The sequence below is a fragment of the Mchenga conophoros genome, linkage group LG6 (genome assembly GCF_057382185.1).
Source record: "Mchenga conophoros isolate Kocher_MC1m ecotype Shallow Benthic linkage group LG6, M_conophoros_male_GT1.1, whole genome shotgun sequence".
NCBI classification, from domain to species: Eukaryota; Metazoa; Chordata; class Actinopteri; order Cichliformes; family Cichlidae; genus Mchenga; species Mchenga conophoros.
This window is the reverse complement of record NC_140531.1, coordinates 24,478,387-24,502,721: the sequence shown is the minus strand read 5'-3', so window position 1 is coordinate 24,502,721 and position 24,335 is coordinate 24,478,387. Positions and strand designations below refer to the sequence as shown.

The 24,335-nt window shown below is 40.1% G+C and overlaps 3 protein-coding genes across 17 annotated transcripts in view; 1 reads left to right on the top strand and 2 right to left on the bottom strand.

The window, feature by feature from the left end:
- camk2d2 (calcium/calmodulin-dependent protein kinase (CaM kinase) II delta 2) overlaps positions 1–1,515 on the bottom strand; it is a 48,308-nt gene extending 46,793 nt beyond the window's left edge. For 6 of the 12 annotated variants that reach the window (XM_085276970.1, XM_085276972.1, XM_085276973.1 and 3 more), the window contains exon 1: positions 1,038–1,515. In XM_085276970.1, coding sequence (XP_085133096.1) covers positions 1,038–1,099 — 62 coding nt within the window. In that variant the 5' untranslated portion in view covers positions 1,100–1,515. The remainder of the gene's footprint in view (positions 1–1,037) is intronic. The other 6 variants (XM_085276976.1, XM_085276979.1, XM_085276981.1 and 3 more) reach the window with 2 other exon arrangements.
- Positions 1,516–7,230: 5,715 nt separating this feature from the next.
- On the bottom strand, positions 7,231–8,461 carry LOC146572668 (permeability factor 2-like). 3 transcript variants are annotated; one of them, XM_085276967.1, is made up of 4 exons: positions 8,199–8,461; positions 7,948–8,065; positions 7,733–7,819; positions 7,231–7,596 (listed from the first exon to the last, which is right to left on the bottom strand). In XM_085276967.1, exons 1-4 carry the CDS (start codon positions 8,263–8,265, stop codon positions 7,584–7,586), a joined length of 285 nt encoding a protein of 94 aa, XP_085133093.1. In that variant the 5' UTR covers positions 8,266–8,461; the 3' UTR covers positions 7,231–7,583. The 3 variants fall into 3 exon arrangements, with proteins under 3 accessions (XP_085133093.1, XP_085133094.1, XP_085133095.1); XM_085276968.1 differs by having other exon boundaries at positions 7,231–7,593; positions 8,199–8,459; XM_085276969.1 differs by lacking the exon at positions 7,231–7,596 and having other exon boundaries at positions 7,729–7,819.
- A 6,717-nt stretch (positions 8,462–15,178) lies between these two features.
- On the top strand, positions 15,179–17,840 carry LOC146572667 (C-X-C motif chemokine 10-like). 2 transcript variants are annotated; one of them, XM_085276965.1, is made up of 4 exons: positions 15,179–15,329; positions 15,517–15,634; positions 15,721–15,807; positions 16,843–17,840. In XM_085276965.1, exons 1-4 carry the CDS (start codon positions 15,281–15,283, stop codon positions 16,853–16,855), a joined length of 267 nt encoding a protein of 88 aa, XP_085133091.1. In that variant the 5' UTR covers positions 15,179–15,280; the 3' UTR covers positions 16,856–17,840. The 2 variants fall into 2 exon arrangements, with proteins under 2 accessions (XP_085133091.1, XP_085133092.1); XM_085276966.1 differs by lacking the exon at positions 16,843–17,840 and having other exon boundaries at positions 15,721–15,811.
- Positions 17,841–24,335: the final 6,495 nt, after the last annotated feature.

The window sequence follows — 24,335 nt, the reverse complement described above, 5'->3', positions numbered from 1 at the left end:
GCAATACGGGTGCATTATTAATGCCAGATGGTGTAAGATGAATACTGCAGAGGATCATAATTGAAGGGAGCTATGGCTTCGGTGGAGACTTGAAATCCAGGTTTCCTTTCAGTGATCAACTCTTCCAGTAAAAATACTCGGTGAGAGCTACTGGGAGGACATTCTTATACAGTTTTTGCTGTCAGTAAAATTCAACGCTGGTTTCAGACATCTTGAACTGTGTACACTGACTACTGGGTGCCGACCAGACTGCAGGTCAGTCAGCTGCATGACCACAAACATACACACACATATATTTTCATATAAACCAAGCCAGCCACCTTAAAAACATATACATATGTGTGCACAGGTATGCAGGTACGTGGATCTTTCTTTCACACCTCTCGCTCTCTCTCAATGGTGAGGAATTCCCTGCCTGGGTCTAAGAGTGATCACGGTTCGGTTGCTTGGCTGTGGAGTGTGTCATCTCCATCTCGCCTACATGGTCTGCTGTCGCATTACTGAGTGTGTATTTCTGTCACGAGGGAAGAGGAGGAGGAGGAGGAGGAGGAGGGCTTTGGAATGGGGGGGTCGAGGCAGAAAGGGAGGGGTGTTTTAGCAAATCTCAGGCTTTCACCCACAGTAATGCATCTTTCCCTGGTTTCGCTTTTCAAAGAAAAAAAAAGGTCCTCGCCCTGCTGTGGAACCTCTAAGGTCGAGGCATCAAAGACTGCACAGGATAGAGGCAGATGACGACACGCTCCATACGCGTCTTCTTTCGTAAGCACAAAACGTAAGCAGGGCTTCAGATGTTGGATTAAAACAAATAGGATCCCATCGCACAGGCCTGCATGATATACATCAGAGTGTTTTACCCCTCTGCATCAGGCTTCATCGCCGCACTTATCAGCAGCGCGCACAAGCACACTCACAAAAACACACTCAGCCTGAAATCCGCGTCCCTAAACCAAGGCGGCCTATTACATAACAAGCTGACATTTCAAAAGGGATGATGCCAGATGATTGAAACAAAAAGGAAGAAGAACGCGTTTCCTTACTTCCCCAGCTCCTCGAACAGCTGATATTCGTCAGTGAATCTCGTGCAGATCGTTAACGCCATCCTGAAGGAGGTGCCAAGGACTGTGCGGAGACGCGGATAAGGTGCACTCACAAACTGTATATACCACACACAGTCAGCACCGCCCGGTTTTGTTCTGAACCTGCAAACCAAACGAAGGGACTCATGCAGAGCTAAAGCGCATCGACAAGAGCTTTAGTGGAATGATTTCTGCGGCAGAAACGCAGCCTGCTAGAGCGTACTCAATCTGGAGGCGTTATCGTCAGCCGGTCCTTTATTTTCTTCACATCCAGCGGCTTGTTACAGCTCGTGGACGCAGCATTTTGTGTGTATGTCGGTTATCTCCTGTGTGTCCTGTGCTGTAAGTGTTGTCTTTCTGCACGCATCGTACGCCGCACTACCGCACCTACCCCCGGCTGTGCGCTCAGTCCCGCCCCTTTGCCTGCATCCTCACGCAAGCCACTGGCAAACAAAAATAACAACATTAATAAATGTAACGTTGTAAATATTAACAGCATTTGGATGCACGAGTATTTTTGGCGTGTCTGCAAAACCTTTCTGAAATTAAAAAATCGCGCAAATGAAATGTAAGGTCATACATAAGCTAGAAACTGAATCATCCCTTCTTCTGTTTTATTTACATTCTTGATTTATTGATGATTAATTGTGAAGCATCAGTGGCAAAACAGTTGTGACAGTGCTGGCAGATTATAGGAAAGTGAAGCTGATGGTTGGTTGGCATTTTGTTTCTATTTACTAGAGATGGCACGATACCACTTTTTTATGTCCGATACCGATACCGATATCATAAATTTGGATATCTGCCGATACCGATATGAATCCGATATAGTGTTTTTTAATCAACAAAACTGTTTTTTAAAATATCTTGCTGCATTTTGCAAGTCTGCAAGTTCATACTCAAGTTTAAAACAACAACTACACTAAAGCTATTCTGTTATACCTGTATACAAAAAAAATATTTCATAGTTCAGCAATACTGATCAATCTAATTTAGTATTTAGTATTTATTTATTTATTGTCATTGTCAAGAACAATGAAATTGCGTTTGGGGCTTCCATACAACCCAAAAAAAAGAAGAAAATAATAAATACCCCTTAAAACCCAAGTGTACATATTTAACCCAGTGTGACTCCAATGCAATAAGACAATCCTTAGCAATAATGTTCGTAGAAATTCAGACAAAGACCTGAGAAACATGACAAAATACAACAATGCAACCCATTCAATATTATTGTACTGTGAGATATGATATCAGATATGATAGTTATCTATTTAAGAAAGAGGGGGGGGGGGGCAGGAGGGGGAAGAGAATAAAGATATGATGCACCAATGCAGACCAGTTCATTGCTATTAAGAAGTTGGATATGGTTATTGTCCGTGAGAGGGGGGCAGAGAGTTCAGGAGCCTCACAGCCTGTGGATAATAAACTTAGACCTACACCATCCTCCCTATTTCTAGTGTGGTTCCCCAGCTGCACCAAGGCCGATCAGCAAGCACTCCAGCGGGTGGTGAAAGAAGCTGGCAGAATTATTGGAACAAGTCTGCCAGAGATCAGTAATATCTTCCCCACTCGCTGTCTGAGGAGGGTGCACAGTATCCTGCGGGACCAACATCACCCTGCCCGCCACCTTTTCCATCTGCTGCCCTCAGGGAGAAGGTACAGGTCTATACAGGCCAGAACATCCAGACTGGCCAACAGCCTGTATCCACAGGCTGTGAGGCCCCTGAACTCTCTGCCCCCCTCTCACGGACAATAACCATATCCAACTTCTTAATAGCAATGAACTGGTCTGCATTGGTGCATCATATCTTTATTCTCTTCCCCCTCCTGCCCCCCCCCCCCCTCTTTCTTAAATAGATAACTATCATATCTGATATCATATCTCACAGTACAATAATATTGAATGGGTTGCATTGTTGTATTTTGTCATGTTTCTCAGGTCTTTGTCTGAATTTCTACGAACATTATTGCTAAGGATTGTCTTATTGCATTGGAGTCACACTGGGTTAAATATGTACACTTGGGTTTTAAGGGGTATTTATTATTTTCTTCTTTTTTTTGGGTTGTATGGAAGCCCCAAACGCAATTTCATTGTTCTTGACAATGACAATAAATAAATAAATACTAAATACTAAAATACTAATTCTGGTATTTTAAAGAGTACTTAGCGTAAATATTAAGCAACCTAACTAATAGGGTTCCAACTCCCAGCAACAACAAAAATAAATAAATAAAAAATAGGGAACCACCCCTCACGCGCCACCTCATGATGCTTAATCGACGTAATCAACCTTAATTTGATGCAGTGTGAAAAAAAATGCACAGAAATCAATTATTTTTCAAGAAATATTAAATAGATTCAACATCTTTCTTCAACAAAATTGCAGACTGCACAGATGGTACCTTCCCAAAGGAAAAAGTACTATAGCTTACTAGGGTATATATATTAGACTTAATAGTCACTATATACAGTAATTGACTTCTATTCATTTTACATCAAATTAAAACTTTGTGTGTCAGATAATTATTTATTAAAAGCTTGACATTTTAAATGAGAATAAGAAAGAAAAGTATGTCTTTGTGCCCCCTTTTCCCAGTTAATGCCCTATCGGCCCCCCTGGCTAAACTTTGCTAGATCCGCCCCTGCACAGTTACCAGCGTCAGCTACGTAGAAAAAGATCCTGGTGTAGAAATTAATATTAAATAAATTCTAACAACAGCTTATCAAGCTTAAACGTGCTGCTGTTGTTCAGCCGCTGGTTTCCTCTTTCTGGTGCAAAGTGGGCCAAAAACAAAGACGGACTCGCGACAGAAAAGCCGATCAGCTGATCATTAAGCAGTTTCATGATTGAAGTAGCAGCCGGAGAGCGAGAGGCAGTCGCTCGTTAAGCTTAACGCAGGAATGCTTTACAAACATTCAGAGATGGACTTACACACTTGCTTTACTTCTCTCGGGGATAACTTTGTCGGAGATGAAATGCCGGGTTGCTAGCGAAGCTCCACATGCTATCCAGACCACAGGTCCCGCATGCCACAGCCGCTCTATCACGTGATGCATACTGCTCCGACATGCTAACGTTCTGAGGTGAGTTACGGCGTGTTGCAAGTTTTGTGAGGTGCTTTCGTGATATTTAATGGATCGGATTACATTTTTTATTTTTCTCCGATATCCGATCCAGTCATTTAGGTCAGTATCGGACCGATACCGATACGTAATATCGGATCGGTCCATCTCTACTATTTACATCCCACACAAGCCCTGCATAGGCATACAGAGCTAGAGGGTTCTGCACAGTATCACAGCTGATCCTAGGACTGCACTCTTCGATTCAGATATTGTAAGTGGAATTTGCTGAAGTCACTGTCTTAGTATGGGGGGCATCAAGTAGCAAAAACAATCCTGATAGATGCACATGCTGTGATTTAAGATAAGCAACAGCCTTCTAGTATTAAACAGACACAAACAAATCATACAACTAACCAGAAGGAAGCTTTCTGTGTTTACTCTGCACAGATGCTATTTATAGGGCTGCTAACATGCTACTAGCTGCTAGCAGCCTTGACGGTACATGGGGGAAAGATGGCAGAGCTAATGCAATATAATGATTTATTTAACCACAGAGGTAACTAGGCAAACAAATCCAGAAATTCACTGAATTTAGATCTTTGGCGTGTTTATTGAGATGGTAATAAACACACCAAAAGGTCTAAATTCAGTTAGATAAGGCAAAGAACCAAACAGGTGGAAGTTCCACCTTCAGTTTTTTGGGTACTCACATCTCCACCAACCTCATCTGGACCCAGAACACCAGGTAAAGAAAGCCCTGCAGCGTTTGCACTTCCTCTGTGCCTTGAGGAAGAATAACCTGGACCAGAAGCTGCTGCTACCCAAAAGAGTCATTGGCTGCACCTCCCAGAAGCTGCTGTTTCAGGAAAACCAGGGTCATCACAGGTGACCCCGTGCATCCCACGCAACAGCTGTTTGACCTGCTGCCCTCTGGATGGCGCCTAAGGTCAATCAGGTCCCAAACCTCAACACTGGCAAACAGCTTCTTCCCTTGGACCACTCATAATGTCAGGAAAGACTATCCCCCCACACCCCACCCCTGGCCACCCACTCACTAATCTGAGCCATGATCTGAGTAACCCTCATCACTCAGGTCACTCACACACAGACTCAGACCGAGTCCATTACACTACTTTCAAGTACTTTGTAAACTATCCTCTAATGCCTTTCTGCTGTGTGGCTTCCTCTTGTTTTGTATATATATTCCTCTTTTTTACATATTCTTGCTGTCTTGTTATTTATATGTTTTCTTTCCATGCACAGTTGGTGTAGAGCACTCAAAATTTTGTTGTACATCAGTGAAAATGTTAGACCTTTATCTTTAATAGTTTTAAGATAATCGCGTTCAAACATAGCCTGACATTTCAATGTTTGAAAAAGAGACCTGAAAGTGGGTTGTTATCTTTAAAAAATCATGAAAAGTATTTGATATATGAAACTAAAATTTTACAGTACTCATTATGTATGTTCACATTTTGATTCAACCATTCCTTCTCACTTATCCAACTCATATTCACTACCTTTCCAAAGTATATGCTAACACAAAGTATGAAGGAGCCAAGGATTGTACTATCTCCTAAGAGATAGCCTATCCCAACACTGAAACTGGAAAAACTAATATACGGATTGTTTTCAATGCTTTGAATGAAATTCTTTGCAGTCTCTTTTTGCCTGAAGCCTAGAACAGATGGATATCTCCAGATGTTTTGTTTCATTCCGTGAGATGCTCTGCTAGGCCTGGCCTTTGCTGCAGCCACTTTTAGCTGCAGCTTCTTTGTTAGTCTCTCTGGCTTTGTATGTAATAACCAAAAGCATCCATTTTATTTGTATTCTGCCAGGTTTCAGGCCTTTTGGTGTCACTGAGGTGACCAGTACTTTCCTTCTTTAAAAGAATGTATTGATTTGGCCACCCCTTTTCCTTTTTTCAGCCTGTTATTGGCCCTTCACTTCCATCCACATCTGTTTTGCTCTTATTGAGAATTCTAGTGAAAAATACCACGTGTTAGATCAACACTTGGAATCAACTTCACTTCTTTGGAATTGGCTACATGGCTATGGGAAATATGCACTTTGTTTGATTAAAAATTGAATTAAAAAATAAAATAAAATAAGAAATCAGGGCTGATTAGGAAGTGTTATGCACGGGGCGATCATGGCTCAAGAGTTGGGAGTTCACCTTGTAATCGGAAGGTTTCCAGTCTCGGTCGTTGTGTCCTTGGGCAAGACACTTCACCCGCTGCCTACTGGTGGTGGTCAGAGGGCCCAGTGGCGCGAGTGTCCGGCAGCCTCGCCTCTGTCAGTGCGCCCCAGGGTGGCTGTGGCTACAATGTAGCCATCACCAGTGTGTGTGAATGGGTGGATGACTGGATGTGTAAAGTGCTTTGGGGTCCTTAAGGACTAATAAAGCGCTATACAAATACAGGCCATTTACCATGCAGGCCAGCAGAGATTAGAAACCAGGAGGGGCTGATGAAAAATGGGAACTTCTGGGTCAGTGAGATAATAACAACAGGAAGAAAAATCCAAGGACATGTGTTCAGTAGAAAGGCAAAGATAAAAGCAAGAATGTGGTTTGGCAAAAGTGAGCATGCCCTGAAAAGCAGATTATAACACATATACCTGTGAAGTCAATTAACTTTTGAGGTAATTTTGTCTTGTGACCCCAACAAAAAAAAAATTGTATCGGTGGATCTCCTTGTCACATTTCAGATGACAGATGGCCTCATGACATTCTCATCAATAATAGATGTTCCCTCTAAAATTACAGTTTTAGGACCAAAGAGGAAAAACTAGTCATGGTCTGACAAAAAGCCAATTACTTGATTATTATGTATTATGCCATAAGTGGGAATCAGTGGACTACTTAATGTAGGTCCACTATAACTAGTTACAACAGTAAATAATTACTTAGACACAATATGCATCAGTAATAACAATCTATTAAAATATGTAATGTATGTCATATATGTTACTATATCATCGAATGGGTGTTTTTCCATACAGAATATTTACAATATCTGGCTGCTCCTATTATTGATATTGTCAGTTTTGCAATATAAAATGTAAGAAAGGGCAAACAAGCTATTTCAATTTGACATTTTATTTGACATTTTATTTCATAAATACAGAAAAAAAATTAAGCACTTATAATCATAAATACATAAATACATACACACAGGGAAATAGGTAGCCTCCCTTTCTTCATGACAGGAGAATACATGGAGAATACATATACTGAAGTAAAAAAAATAAGGTGTTTGATACAAACACTTCAACCAAATTCTGTCATTTTTAACAGGTTTTCAGGCGATGGTACTGCTAGTTGCATATGATGACATTCATCTCGTGAAAGGAACACGGTGATTTCAGTGATTTTTGTTGGTTAAAAAACAGCTCGTTCATGAAGCACATCTCTTGTGTCGCTTCAGTTCTTCAGCTCAGGGTCTGCTGCTTGGACAAGAAACAGTAAAGAAGAATTAATTTGTGTGTCAAAAGTGGATTTTAACATTGTTTGATAATTTCTTAGTTTCTATTTCCTATTAAAAGAAAGACTGCTGTGTTGGCATACTTTTAGGTAAAATCTTACCTGGACATGATCTTGTTGATCACTTTCTTGACCCAGGGGGCCTCAGGATTAAGGCAAACCTCTTCACCTGTCCTTTTCAGTGTGGCACTGCAACACAAATCAGTGAAAAAAAACTAAAGTTTAGATAGAGAACTCGTGTTGAAGCCAACAAATCACAGTGACAAAATCAAGCAAAATTATCACTACTGAGATGGAAAGAAGACTTTGGCTCTTACATGATCTCCGTCTCCTCGCAGTGGGAGTTGGGAAGAATCAACTCCACCTTCTCGATGTGGCGGCCAATAGGTTTGCTTTCTGTCTGAATGCAACGGCAGTGCAGTTCCACTCCCATGCCTGTAAGAAGAAAGCAGTTGCACATGGTCACAAAGTGCATGCTGAAAACATTTAATGCAATGAAAAAGAATAGCATGAATAAAATTGCTTGTTACTGCTAAATTAAGCCATTAAATGACAAAAAAAAACATACCTTCACAGGTGGCCAGCAGGGTCAAAAGCACCACGATGGAGCTGACAATGATTCTGTTGCTTATCATTTTGCCTTTTAGAAATTCTGTAAAAACTAACAACGAAAAATAACAATGTTCTTCTGAAAGCTGATGAAGCCTGAAGCGCTAATCTACAACAGCTGTTTGTTTTTTCTTCTAGTCTGTTTGTCTTTCTTTCAGCTCCCGGTCCCCTCTCTTCTCTCAGTTCAGCTGCTCTGCTGTTTGACTCTATCCCTGAAGAGGCTCAGCTTTTAAAGCCAACTGAAAATGACTCACTTCTTGCAGATTGCGCAAGAGTGGACTTTCAGACCCGGTGTGGGAATTCACACTGAGAGCTCTAATAGTCTGATTTATCAAGATTTGTCACATATATCACCTTTGTGGAAAAACACTGTGACTAAAACTCTGTGATAATCGACTGATGCCACAGGAATGCTTCAGATTTTTTTTTTTTTCATTAACCAACTACGTCTGCATTCCTGTATTGCACCAGCTCTTGCACGAAGCTTAAAGATTGACCAAGTGGTGACTGATTCACAGATATAATATAATTTACACCTGAATGTAATTTTTGAATGACTGGTTGATGAATGTTAGCCTCCGTTTGTTGGCATGTCTCTCACATACTCAGTCATCATGAAAGTTACCTATTTGCATAGTTTTCATAGAAAACAAAGTGAAAATGGGGAAAAATGCAAAAGTGGCTAAATTCCTAAGTAAAATGTAGTATCACATTCGCTCATCAAGTCTTATAAGAGCTACAGTATTTTTTATTCTTAAAGAATTTCATTTCTTTTCCATATGAGATGGTAATTGCCTCCTCAGTAATTAACTGCCAACTTAATTTCACTCAGTCCTTAAGAAGAAAAGCTAACTACCTGCTGTATTTCAACAGTGGGTATACTGTGAATATGTTGATCATGTACACATGCCATATATGCATTATAGTAAAAAAAAAATGCATATATGTTAAAAAGAGACAGAAAATCCTTTCCCAGAACTGATGACACTGAACCTTTGGCGTTTATGCACCCTAGATTACATTGGTGTCATTTTGGAAGGCACGATCGTCAGTTTATTACTTATGCGACTGATAGTTCCTGAAGCAACAGTGGGTGAGCTGCCAAAAGTTGTTATTGGACTTGAGTCTGATGCAATCTCATCTAGCTCAAACATGTCTGCTGACATGACGTCGATTCAATCATTCTCACGAAGCAGAAGGAAGTCTGAGCAAGAGAAAAAGACTTTAACTGTTGCTTCACTTAACAAATTAATGCTGACTAAAGATTTTTTTTCTTTCAGAGGGCAAAAGTCTGTCATTTAAAGGCACAGATATTTCCATATTAGTTGTAATGAATTTTTTTTCTGTTTTGTTTTGTTTTTTAAAATTGATTTTTGGAAAAATTGGATGCAATGACCAAAGGTCTATAAACCTATTAACCGATGGTCCCTTTGTGGTCACACCCACCTTCGCTATATAGAAAGGGAAAGCAGTTATGGTTAAACACAGAGCATGTGATGGACCTCAACGGAAAGTTTTTAAGTTAACCATTACGATGCTGAAATTAAAACTAACATATGTAGTGAGACATGTGAAGAAAAGATGATATCCGGCATGTGACCACCAGCAAATGTTAGAAATCAAATGACAGTTTACATCATCTGGCTCCATGAAATTCCCCTAAAGAAATATTTATACATATATGAGTGACCAAACACTGTCTATTGCTTGAGTTTGAGTTCTGTGCATTTAAAGTATTTCATATTTCCTGCACACAACAAAGAAAAAAAATATTTCTACTGTTATATGCAAGATTTCATTTTGCAAAGCAAAACCTATTTTAAGGAGCGTACTTTCGTATATTAGTGAGGACATCTCATTGGCATAATGCTTTCATTTTCTGCCATCACAAAGATGTTTAAACATGTACACACACACACACACACACACACAAAATACAGGAACTAGACTTTTAATTAAGAGGAAGTATAACAAAATTTTTCCTAACAGCATGTTTCACAAAACAAAACTTCCACAACCTCATGTTGGCCCATCTTGAACCTAAAGCTAGAAGTTGAAGCAAAGAAATTCCCCTAAATGGAATAAATGAAATCAGACCATTTTAGGTGGTTAATGAAAATGATGAACTATTTTTAACACCTATTTTGGAATTATTGTTAAAAGATGACTCACACTGTCAACTCACAATGGCCAGGTTTGAAATGACAAAACAAATATTGGATGAAACTGCAGTGCCATTTAGTGTAGGTATCTAAGAGGTGAGAATAAACTCTACTAACTTTTATGCAAGCATTCCAGTTTTTGCGTCCTTGTGAATCATCTCACTATCTACTTGAATTACAGTACTTGCTGCCATGCTGGTGCATGCTGGTAGCAGGCACATTCATTGAGATTTGACAACAACTGGGGTGGGATGAACTGTGCTTAAAAATGACATATATGGTCATGTTTCCTCAGAATAGTAGGAACGTCTGTAAACCTTCAACTTTATGTAGCTCACTGATTTTCCCACCAATTGTGTGTTTTCATTTACAGATTACCACATTCTAAGTGAAGTATATAATAAAAAATAGATATTTTCAAACATTAAAACAACTCCAATCACCTCCACATTCACTAAATGTATATTGCCAAAACTATTCACTCATCTGCCTTCACACACATATGAACTTGAGAGGCATCCCATTTTTAATTCCACAAGGTTTAATTTATTTGTGTTTATGAAAATTTTTGACCATCGTTCCACAAGTGCGTTTGTGAGGTCAGACAAGGAAGTTGGAGGAGAAGGCCTGGCTCCCACTCTTTAATTCATCCAAAAGGTGTTCAGTCAGGTTGAGGTCAGGACTCTGTGCAGGCAAGTCAACTTCTTTTACCCTCCAGCGAAGACGGACGAAGCTGATGAAGGCTGGAGCGGTCCCACTGACCCTCCAGCAGACGACGAAGGCTGGAGCGGTCCCTCGGACCCTCCAGCGAAGGCAGATGAAGACTGGAGCGGTCCCTCGGACCCTCCAGCGAAGGCAGACGAAGGCTGGAGCGGTGCCTCGGACACTCCAGCGAAGACGGATGAAGTCTGGAGCGGTCCCACGGACCCTCCAGCGAAGACAAACGAAGGCTGGAGCGGTCCCACGGACCCTCCAGCGAAGGCAGACGAAGGCTGGAGCGGTGCCTCGGACCCTCCAGCGAAGACAAACGAAGGCTGAAGCGGTGCCTCGGACCCTCCAGCGAAGGCAGACGAAGGCTGGAGCGGTGCCTCGGACCCTCCAGCGAAGACAAACGAAGGCTGAAGCGGTGCCTCGGACCCTCCAGCGAAGGCAGACAAAGGCTGGAGCGGTGCCTCGGACCCTCCAGCGAAGACAAACGAAGGCTGAAGCGGTCCCTCCAACGGACCCTCCAGCGAAGACGGACGAAGCTGATGAAGGCTGGAGCGGTTCCACTGACCCTCCAGCAGACGACGAAGGCTGGAGCGGTCCCTCGGACCCTCCAGCGAAGGCGAATGAAGGCTGGAGCGGTCCCACGGACCCTCCAGCAGACGACAAAGGCTGGGGCGGTCCTCGGACCCCCCCAGCGAAGGCAATCCCGGAGCCCCCATATGTTACACCCCGGCCTAGGCAACCGGCGTGCAACGTATGAAAATAAAAATAAGAAAAAGACACACGAGAAAAAAACTAAAGCTCTCCACCAAAATCCCAAAACGAAGGTGTCTCAAACGAAAATACTAACAAACCCATTCACAGCTATTTACAACAGACTATTTATTTACAACAAAACACCAAACTATTTACAACACGGGGGAGATCGCGACCATGACACACTGAAACACAGGGTTTAAATACCTAGAAGGAGCAATCAGGGAATGGACCACAGGAGGGAAACACAGCTGGGGCAAATTAGACCTGACGAGACAGGGAAACGTAAACTGAAAACACTAAGATAACACAGACTTTCAAAGTAAAACAGGAAACACATAACAGTCACGCCAAAAACAACACACTGACAACACCGAAACGTAACATACGCCAAACTCTCTCATCATGTACTATGCACCTAAGCATCCACTGACCCTGCTCTGTGACTTTAGTTGGTTTGGGGCATATCTCAGTGTGCTGTTAGAGTGTGCTGAGAGTGTCACCAAAAAATTAAGGAAATTTGTTAAGTGGAGGACAAAACATGCCAGGTCTAAAAAACTACACATATCTACTGCAGATAAACAGTAACTGAAAGCCATGCCCTAAAGAAATAGAGGAAGAAATCACGAAAAAAAAAAAAGACAAAGGGAATGCAAGATATATCTGTCCCTTCTATTCCCTGAGGTCTCATCAGAAATTGTTTCAGTGGGAGTGTGGCAGTTAAAAAGCCATTTTTAAGGGGGGGAACCGGGAAGAAAAGGCTAATATGCTGTGCCAAAATAAACAATAATGGACTCAAACTCAGTGGCAACAGGTCTTGTGAAGTGAGTGTCAACAGCCACTGCTAAAACTTGCTGAAAGATTTGTCATGGTTTGGGAATCTTGTCAAAATTCATTTAATTATGAATGCAAAAAAGTAACATCAGATTATAAACCATCATTCACTAACATCTGGAACTCATCTGATTGCTGTGTCAGTGATCACCGTCACTGTCAAAACATTATTGATGCACAAAAGGCACTGAATAGAAAACACACAATGGAACATAATCTGTCATGGGTTGAAAAGCCAGACTTCAACATGATTTAAGCAGTGTGGGATTACCTTGACAGAGACTTTTAAAGAAGGCAGCTAACATCCAAAGAAGAGCTTTGAATGTCCTTCAAGAAGCCTGTAGTCATTTCATTAACGAAAAGAAATAGCAAGGAAGCTTGCCTAAGCAAGTTGAGGTCGTGTGAAGAATAAAGGTTTACCTTACCTAAACCAAATATTGACTTTTAAGTTCTTTAGAATTGTGCAGACTGTTTTTACTGTCAACACTGTATTTCCATTTATGCTGAAAATGTGTAATACAGTAAAAAGTTAAACTGTTATTTTATCAGTATAGTAGACATGTATATTAAATGCATAGATGCTGACATTGCACCTTTTCACTGTTAAAGCAATGTAGAAAGATGAAATATTTTGGAAAGAAGTCAAGACAACATGCAGGAAATCTATTTCCTGTTCATAGACTCAAAGATATATACACACAGTATATACAGTGTGTGTATATACACGCATCATGGACATGAATGTCATGGCAACAAGGATTTCTTTGAACTGTTCTTTTTCCAGCGTGGAGTGATTGTACAGTGTACATATTTAATTACTAAAAAATTTTTGATTGAACAAGTTTGAATTTATTTTCTGATTTTCTCCAGTCCACACAGAGTCAGAATTATTCAGGATCAAACATATACATACACTCACTTAAATATTTTAATAAGTGGCGCTGAAAGTGCAACAGTGTCTTTCAAATTGACAAGGACAATGCCTATTAACTTGTGATTAGTGATTATGATTAAATGCGACTTGTAGTTTCTGTTTGCCAGCATTAAAAATGGATTTGTTTGACAGGACCTATTTGGTTGACCAACACAACATTGGGAAAGTAAAAAGAACTGAATAAAACCGGAAAAGGATAAGTTGGGAAGGTCTCTTGGAGCCAACAACTGCAGATCTCTCCATCATCAGTTCAAACAGTAGTGCATAAGTACAAGTTATTCTGATATGTCATCACTTTTTCAAGGTCTGGAAGAATACAAGAGATGATTAGTTAGCATGTTCAGAAACACCCCAGGAACCACCAAGGCTTAAAGCTGGTACAACAAACTAGATGAAGTAATAAAGGAGAAAGACTACCTCCAAGATTCTTCACCTCAAATCAAAACCCAGATAGTTTAAAACTTGGACACAAAAGCACCTGGTAAGGTGCAACTTGGAAAAATTTAACCAATTATTAGTGGGGGTGTATGTATATATTTGAGCCTGTGTGGATTAGAGAACCCCCCCCCCCCCTCTCCCCCCCAAAGAAAAAAAATCTAAAATCCTATACACCCAATTCTGGAATTTTAAAGTAATTAAAGATATATGGCGTCCAAAGCATTCCACCCTGAAAAAATAACAGTTCAAAGAAATCATTAAAAGCCCCAAATTACCATGAGGTTCATGGTAAGACTTAAAAACCTGAACTGGGAAAACAAGGACTGAATCATTTCCTTGCTGTTGGCCAATTGTTCATTGTTTGCGTTCTGCAAGCTGATGGGATGAAGTTTTACAATATAACTTGCCTCCATTGAGACTCAAATGTAAACATCCCCTGGATAGTCTGAAAAACGTCAGGATGTTTAACAAATGAAGAATTGTACAACCTCTCACCCATAAACAATGAATACTTTAATCTTGGATATCTGTTGGGGGATGGTCCCGAAGTACAATTTCACATGTGAAATCGCATCCGTCTGACTTTAATGTCATGCCAGGGCAAGCCTGCTGGCTTGTCATAAGCACCTTCTGTTTGAAAAGTTGGTATCTGCAAAGCCTTCACACATATATCTGGCTGAATATTAACAGGTTTGTGCTAGTTTTATTTATGTTTATAGAGGGAAACTGTTATGATCTATGTTTATTTATGCATATATGCAACACAAATTATACAAAGACAAGAAAGACAAATACAAAGTCTTTGGTTTGGCACAGATATCCATATTCCAGATAACTTGTTAGTACCATTTACTGGCACAAGGCTTTAAGAGGTTTAAGAAAAAAAAACCTTTTTCCATGGAAATCAGTTCTCTTGCGATGTACTTATCTTGGGACAGAGTCCAGGTATTTCCTTGCCAAAAGCCTGCTGCTGCAGCATGTATTTCTTATGTGATTCTTATTCTGTGCTCTCATTTTTTTTTATTGAGGGGGGGAGAAAAAAGAGTTCATTGGAAAGAGGGAGCAAAGAGAGAAAGGGGGTCTGCAGAGCAGACTTCATCACGATCTTTCAAAGAAGAGGGCTGAGCTGATAGTCTACTCACTAATCATATTCTTCAGATATATATCGTATCTCTTAGATAGTTTAGTTTACAGTCAGTTGCAGAAGAAATGTCTACCATCGTTGTAGCACTCCTGGTTTTCCTGACTATCCATGGAGGTAAGTATAGCTGAACAACTGATGAAAATACAAAACATTTATTGCTCAGAAATGTGCATTTGACACCTAATGGCAGCAACAGAATTTTCATTTTTGTCACGTGCATGTGAATTTTAACCTGCAATAGATGCTTGCCTTACCTTGTTTGTCTCCAGACACTAAAATCATTCTCTAACTTATCTAAAAGCCTCAGGTATCAGTCCTAGATGCCAATGCCTCTTTAAGGAGAAAAGGCCAATTGGACGTTTCATAAGCACCGTGGAGATTTACCCTGCAAACTCCTACTGCAAAAGCACTGAGATTATGTAAGTATTTCTATTGATTTGCCCTCATAAAACACTTGAACCATATGCATATATCTGCCGTCTCGTATCTGTCTTCGATCCTGCAGTGCTACTCTCAAGAAGGAGGGGCAAAAGATTTGTCTGGACCCCAATGCTCCATGGGTCAAACAAGTGCTTAAAAGTAAAAAGATTACGTGAGTGTAACTTTACTGTACTTTGGTAACTGTTGAATTGAATTGAATTGAATTGAATTGAATTGAATGAATGCTTTATTGGCCATATGCAGGTTGCCCCGCAGAGGAATAGTACCCCCCCCCGACTTACACACACAACAAAGATATCACATGGGAATACAGTCGGAGATCGGCAGCGTTGCAGAGAAAACACTGAAAAATTACACAACAATGGGAAAAAGTACAAGAGGAAGAAAAGAGACCTCTTCTCACGCTGGGCACCTATGGGAGGACAGCATGAGAACAGGAAACAAAAAAAACTCCTCTGCACAGAGAGCACATTAATGTCCACATCACAACATTAGAGCACGTGACTGGCCACAGGGGTGGATAGGGGGGTGGGGGGTAATCCGAAGGAACACAGCAGTCGTCCTACACAGCGCTACCATTTCAGCGCGGCACGCATACCCGCCGTCTTCCCCCGCAGGAAACAAGCATCGAAGGCGTTTGGAAAGGGAGGGGGAGTTAGTAGATACCAGTGCATATAAAACCTTATTTAAACAAGAAGCATATTACTTTTTTCAGAATCCGGATAAGCAGGGAGAGCAAGATGTCTGCAATGACTGAGAAACATATTTTAACACAACCCCACCTTCATTTTTTACATTAGGGTGAACTGGAAACCTTGTGTGGCTATTGTGTTTGCATGCTTAGTCATGGATCAGGAAAAGGTTCAATTTCTTACAAAAGGAATTAAAAGCACCCACTTCCCCTTAACATATACAATTACAGGAAGATATTCACGATACCAGGAAAACAGTTAATCGTTAATGATTAACTTGTCACTAGGAGTGTCACTTCCATTTTTTGCTTTTGTTAACAGGAAGTGGCTCCTACATTTTTGTTGGTTCCAATGAAAGAATAAAAAAATATACAATTGGTCATTTTATTGCATTCAAATTAATCAAAAAAAATTTGATTTTTATTTTACATTTTTTTCTGTGAGCCAAGTGAAATAGTATTCCCCTTAAAACATGAACATTTTCTTTTCTGTAGGCAGACACCTTGAAGAATATACCTTCCCTGATTTGGCTAAGATGGACAGAGGATAGACACATGGAAAATAGAAGCACAGACTGCAGTTATAGAACATAAACTGGGTTTTGTTTGAAGGTGTAGAAGCAGGATTGTTTATACCCGTTTTCACTTTACAGCACTTAACTGTGTTCTCTTATTATTGATGTGAACTATCTGTGTTTGTATTTCCTTAAAAATATATCCTTATATACATTACATGTTCATTTATTAATACATTGTGGGGATAAACCTTATTAACTAACGGTAAGGAGGGACTAGATAGTGGGCAATGAGGACAGAGCACAACAGCAAGTCATGAAATGGGTTTAAAACTTTATTAGAAGAGTTGGCATTTAATGGTTTGTATATCACATATGACTGTGTGACTGTTCCATGTGCTGTGCTACATACCATACATTTTGTCAAGGACATTTTTGCTGCCTTTGAAATGTCAGGAAAAAATTGTGGAAAAATAAATCTATTCATCCATTTTCTTAACTGGTTATCCAATGCAGAGTCATGGTGGGGCTGGAATCCTGCCCAAAATGTCATAGGGTGAGAGGTTAACAGGTACAGTCTATTCAGGTATATTGTCCATTGCAGGGTAAAGCAAAAAGGAGAATTTCTTGGATTGTGTCATGTAGACTATGGCACACAGTGAGATTATATTTTCAATGGAAGGAGATTGCCACCTCTTGGACAAAGATGCATACCATTAGGATTGTCTCATTTACTGAATACCTCTATAGCAGCTGAAAGCAATTATGTTCTTTCAAAATTAAACAGTTTTTACTGTGCCCTTTTCAAGAAAAATCCTTAGCTGGTGTATAACCATAGTCATTTATGCTTCTTCTGAGCTGACTGCAGAACAACTAGTATTTTAGTTTTAAACACAGTAACAAAGTTAACAATTAAAAAAATGTACTATGTGCTTGTTTTGTATCATCACTGCTGCTTTGAATAAAGGCTTATGAATAAAGGAAATACAGTCACCTCTTTTTAGGACTGTGATTTCAAAAGCAACAACAGATATTTGATCTTAGCCTATGAAAGTTATGCTGACATACCGAATGTCACACCACTTCCCAGTTACACAGCTGCTTTTTATTCCCCCTTTGACTTTCCCTAACTCTCTACCAGAGATGGGCAGTAACGTGTTACTTGTAACGCGTTACTGTAATCTGATTACTTTTTTCAAGTAACGAGTAAAGTAAGGGATTACTATTGCAAAATCAGTAATTAGATTACCGTTACTTTCCCGTAGGAACGCTGCGTTACTGCGTTACTAAAACCGTGATTTTTTTTGCGAGAATGTCTCATGACAGTGACGTAAGCAAGTGCGACGTTGGTGACAGCAGCTGTGTGCAGATCAACAATGGATAATATATCGAGTGCGGGAGAGAGTATGAGCGTGCAGCGTTTAAAGTGTGGAAGTACTGACCTTACTTTGAGTTTGATTCCATAAAAAGTGACAAAAACATTAGCGTCCATCGTGCGTGGGAAGAAAACTTCTTTTTACAGCGAAAAAAACCCCTAAACTTCCGAGCAAGCACCGAGTAGCTACGACGTGATGGGAAACTCACAGAGACACTCGCGCGGATTCTTCAACTGACCGCAGCACACCTGCACCAGGGTAACCCTCCGCCTACCCTGCTCCTGCTTTACAGGTGAAAATAGAGCAAAAGGACCGCTGAGTCTTTGACTTTATTTATTTTCTGCTGTGTTTTACTTGCATCTGTTTGAAAGAGTGAGTGAAAACACAAAAAATATTTTATTTTATGTGCTGGAATGTGTAGAAAATAGGTTTAAATGTTAAACTAATTTATTCAAGTCAGAGAATGTTGCATATAATTAAATGTTTTGCTTGATGCATAAAGTTAAAAGATTAAAACTGATAAAACAAGTTAAAAAAAGAGACTTTTCCATTTGATTACATTTTGTATGATGGATTATGTAGAAAAAGTAGAATTGGGCTGAAAGATCTATCACTTTATCACCTCTTCAGGTTGTAAATCGTGTTTTTAAAAAGTAACTAAGTAACTAAGTAATTAAGTACTTTTGAAAATAAGTAATCAGTAAAGTAACGGGATTACTTTTTTGGGGGAGGAATCAGTAATTAGTTACTGATTACTTTTTTCAAGTAACTTGACCAACACTGCTCTCTACTCCCTTCAGATCTGTTCTCTGTGGTTCTGTAACTCCTGTTTTCCTACTTTTCCCACTGACTTACATGCAAATGTTAACACACTGGGATATCATGTTGATTTACTGCCAAACTGTAAATAATGTTGCAATCTTGTTCTCAGTCTCCCAGTGCTTCCCATGTGAAAAAGAAATAGTAAAAACTTATATGTGATTACTCATGAAAGTGGCCACTTTCTAATTACTTTCATACATTGTTTTAGTAAGTATCCAAAACATACAAGTTTCATTATATAATTTTTCAAGGGATCTTATATCTGTTTTCACTCTTATATGCTTTTCATACAAGTTTCACACAAGACAGATACAAACTTTATAACATTTCTATATATCTTTTCCATATGGGTTTTCTCAGCCATTATGTTGAATTATGCTTAGAAAGTAAAAAACAGAAAAAAGAAAAGAAAAAAAGAAATGTAGATCACATGCACGATATAAATCATCATATACAGTGGGGCAAAAAAGTATTTAGTCAGCCACCGATTGTGCAAGTTCCCCCACTTAAAATGATGACAGAGGTCAGTAATTTGCACCAGAGGTACACTTCAACTGTGAGAGACAGAATGTGAAAAAAAAATCCATGAATTCACATGGTAGGATTTGTAAAGAATTTATTCGTAAATTAGGGTGGAAAATAAGTATTTGGTCACCTCAAACAAGGAAAATCTCTGGCTCTCACAGACCTGTAACGTCTTCTGTAAGAAGCTTTTCTGTCCCCCACTCGTTACCTGTATGAATGGCACCTGTTTGAACTCATCATCTGTATAAAAGACACCTGTCCACAGCCTCAAACAGTCAGACTCCAAACTCCGCCATGGCCAAGACCAAAGAGCTTTCGAAGGACACCAGGAAAAGTATTGTAGACCTGCACCAGACTGGGAAGAGTGAATCTACAATAGGCAAGCAGCTTGGTGTGAAAAAATCAACTGTGGGAGCAATCATCAGAAAATGGAAGACATACAAGACCACGGATAATCTCCCTCGATCTGGGGCTCCACGCAAGATCTCATCCCGTGGGGTCAAAATGATCATGAGAACGGTGAGCAAAGATCCCAGAACCACACGGGGGGACCTGGTGAATGACCTGCAGAGAGCTGGGACCAAAGTAACAAAGGTCACCATCAGTAACACACTACAACGGCAGGGAATCAAATCCCGCAGTGCCAGACGTGTTCCGCTGCTGAAGCCAGTGCATGTCCAGGCCCGTCTGAAGTTTGCCAGAGAGCACATGGATGATACAGCAGAGGATTGGGAGAATGTCATGTGGTCAGATGAAACCAAAGTAGAACTTTTTGGTATAAACTCAACTCGTCATGTTTGGAGGAAGAAGAATACTGAGTTGCATCCCAAGAACACCATACCTACTGTGAAGCATGGGGGTGGAAACATCATGCTATGGGGCTGTTTTTCTGCCAAGGGGACAGGACGACTGACCGGTGTTAAGGACAGAATGAATGGGGCCATGTATCGTGAGATTTTGAGCCAAAACCTAGGGCTGGGTATCGTCACTGATTTCTAGAATCGATTCAATTCCGATTCACAAGGTCCCGAATCGATTCGATCCACAATTCGATTTAATTCGATTTAATTCGATTTAATTCGATTCGATTCGATTTAAATCTGGGAAATTTTGACAGTCAGAAATATTATAATTCAGATCAGTACATTTACATATTTTTGTATCTATAAAAAGGAAGCTGACACTCGCAAGACTTTATCAAAGGTGTGAGCATCACAGCAGATGCCTTTGTGTCAAAGTAGCTGAAGATAAAACACAGAAAAACATGAAGGTGGTTTTCCTGGCCTGGGATTTTATAAAAATATTCTGCAGTACATCAAAAACGAAAGAAAACCATTAATCAACATATGAACATCACCTCTGAAGTTACAGCGGTTTTATTAGAGACACAGCTAAGCGTTTTGCATTTTGAATAATTTTAAAAAGTTTAAATTTGTTCAGTATTGAACAGCAGAAATGAGGTTTTCTTTTCGGAAGAATGTAAAAGGGAAAAAAACAGCGGCTGACAGCGCTGTAAACAACAGTAGACTTGTGTAACAAGCAAGCGAATAATGAAGAAAGCGAAACTGTTCTTGAAGTACACAGAGAGAGAGAGAGAGAGGGAGAGAGAGAGAGGGAGAGAGCTGTGCATCGCGGTGGAAGCAAAACAGTAAAAGTCAGAGTGAATTCATGACGATGTTTATGTGAAGCGTTTGGATCTTCTTCTGCTGCTGGTTCGGTCAATATTGTTTGGAGAGAGATCAAACTAACAGCTTTAGAATCGGCTCATAAAGGGCGTGAACACAAAGCGCGGACCCGCCGACAGATCAGAATCAGCGAGCTGTCGGCTTTCAGCCCCGACCGTGAGAAAGGCGACATCTCACTGATTCTGATCCGCGGGTCGCGCTGTGTGTTTAAGTCTATGTGCAGAATCCGTGTACCTGCTCTCATTTACTGTCTTAACTGTTTGGTGGTTCTTGAAATTTTGTGAGATGTCACCAGAGATTCTGGCATTTCGGGCAAAATAAATTTATATTAAAAAAATCGATTCAGGATTTTAATGAATCGATTTTACGTTATCCAAGCCAGAATCGATTTTAATCGATGAATCGATTATAAAAACCCACCCCTACCAAAACCTCCTTCCATCAGTGAGAACTTTGAAGATGAAACGAGGCTGGGTCTTCCAACATGACAATGATCCAAAACACACCGCCCGGGCAACAAAGGAGTGGCTCCGTAAGAAGCATTTGAAAGTCCTGGAGTGGCCTAGCCAGTCTCCAGACCTCAACCCCATAGAAAATCTGTGGCGGGAGTTGAAAGTCGGTGTTGCTCGGCGACAGCCCCAAAACATCACTGCTCTCGAGAAGATCTGCATGGAGGAATGGGCCAAAATACCAGCTACTGTGTGTGCAAACCTGTGTGAGAGATACACATATTGACGGGGCCGGGTTATGTTAAAAAGTATTGTTGTTATACTTTGGTGGTCATTGGTTCAAAGGTACCCTACACTTCTTTTTTTGTTTGCTTGTTTGTTCTGGTGTATTTTTCATTTGAACTGTTATTCTGCCAGAGTACTCATATTTACAAGATGGCATTGAACGCCCCATTGGTGTGTCAGGAAAACTCTTTTGTACGTATGTTCCTTGAAGGGGATTGGAGTCGTTCTTTTTTCCACCGCAGCGAAGGGCTAGGAGTTGGAGAGGAGCTGCTGTATGTTTTTGTTATCGATCTGATTGTGAAATAAAGCATATGCAGTGAGAAAGCAACTCTCGGAGTCATCCCTGCCTAAAAGCTGCAACACCTGGTAAAGACCTATAGTAAACGTTTGACCTCTGTCATTGCCAACAAAGGTTATGTTACAAAGTATTGAGTTGTATTTTTGTTATTGACCAAATACTTATTTTCCACCCTGATTTACGAATAAATTCTTTACAAATCCTACCATGTGGATTCATGGATTTATTTTTTTTTTCCACATTCTGTCTCTCACAGTTGAAGTGTACCTCTGGTGCAAATTACTGACCTCTGTCATCATTTCAGGTGGGGGAACTTGCACAATCGGTGGCTGACTAAATACTTGTTTGCCCCACTAAAGCTGCACCTCAGTACTCATCAAAATGTGACTGTTCTTTTCATTAAATTTTCAAATAATATATATACAGTATAACATCAAGAATCAAATGTAATCAAAGGTAAGCATTGCATTAATAGAATATTTTCCGAAAAAAACATGATAGGAATAATGGGAGATTTCCATTTGCACAATAGGCTCTTCCAAAATTCATTTTAAAAGATTCTGTCCCAGTTTATGACAGAACTGAGGTCTTAAACAGCTTTAACAAGCACTTTGTAGCTACTGGTTTTTTATTTAACTCTGTTGGAGCAGCCCCCATGATTCCCTGCACAGAACCCCAAACATATATTGGGGAGCTTTTTGATTTTTCTCCTTTTTCTGTCCAGGAAGTGCATAAAGCTCTTAAAGCCTTAGATCACAGGAAACCCCCAGGGCCAGACTTAATAGAGCCCTATTTTCTGAAAATAGCAGCTGATTACATTGCACAACCTCTTACGATCCTTTTTAATCTTTCAATCCAAAATAAAGAAATTCCACTTGTTTGGAAGTCTGCTTTTGTTACGCCAATATTAAAAGGAGGCGACCCGGCCATTTTGACTAATTACAGGCCAATATCAAACTTGTGTGTTTTGGCAAAAGTCCTTGAGTCTCTCGTCAGTGAGCAATTAAAAGAGTTCTTGTACTCTAATGAAGTTCTTTCAAAACTACAATCTGGGTTCAGAAAACAGCATAGTGCTGTCACGGCTGCCACAAAAGTGATAAATGACATACTTGTTGCTCTTGATAAAAAACAGCACTGTGCTTCTCTCTTTATTGACCTGTCAAAAGCTTTCGACACTGTGGATCACGCCATTTTAAAGCATAGGCTTCTTTCTTTGGGGCTGTCTAGACATGTTGTCTCCTGGTTTACTAATTATTTGAGTGACAGGACTCAATGCATTAAATGTGAAAATCTGTGCTCAGAACTTTTGAATATTCACACTGGGGTGCCACAGGGTTCAATTTTAGGACCTCTGCTGTTCATCATGTATATAAATGATTTGGGACAAAATGTGTCCAATGCTAGTATGCATTTTTATGCTGATGACACAGTTATTTATTCCTTTGGCTCAAACTTTGAAAAGGCAATAGAATCGTTGCAGAAAGCTTTTGACGTGGTTCAGCACACACTTCTGGAGCTGAAATTGGTTCTCAATGCTGAAAAGACAAAGCTAATGTTGTTTTCAAACATGAAGAGATTTCCTCAAACTGTCCCCTTGGTGTCCACTCTTGAGGGAAACCTCATAGAAGTGGTGCATACGTATAAATATCTTGGCTTTTTAATTGATGATTCTCTGACCTTTAAACCTCACATAGACAATCTTGTGAAAAAACTCAAACTAAAATTGGGATTTTTCTTTCGAAACAAATTTTGCTTTTCTTTTGAGACAAAAAAGCGTCTTGTAAATGCTACATTTTTATCTGTTTTAGATTATGGTGATCTGCTGTACATGAATGCTTCCGCCCAGTGTCTTCATAAGATTGACTCAGTTTATCATGCCTCCTTACGGTTTATTACAAACTGTAGGGCCTTGACCCATTGTTGTGATCTGTACGCTCGAGTGGGATGGCCTCCGTTGTCCTCCAGGAGGTTTGCTCACTGGTGCATCTTTATTTATAAGGCCCTGCTTGGACAAATGCCCACCTACATTTGCG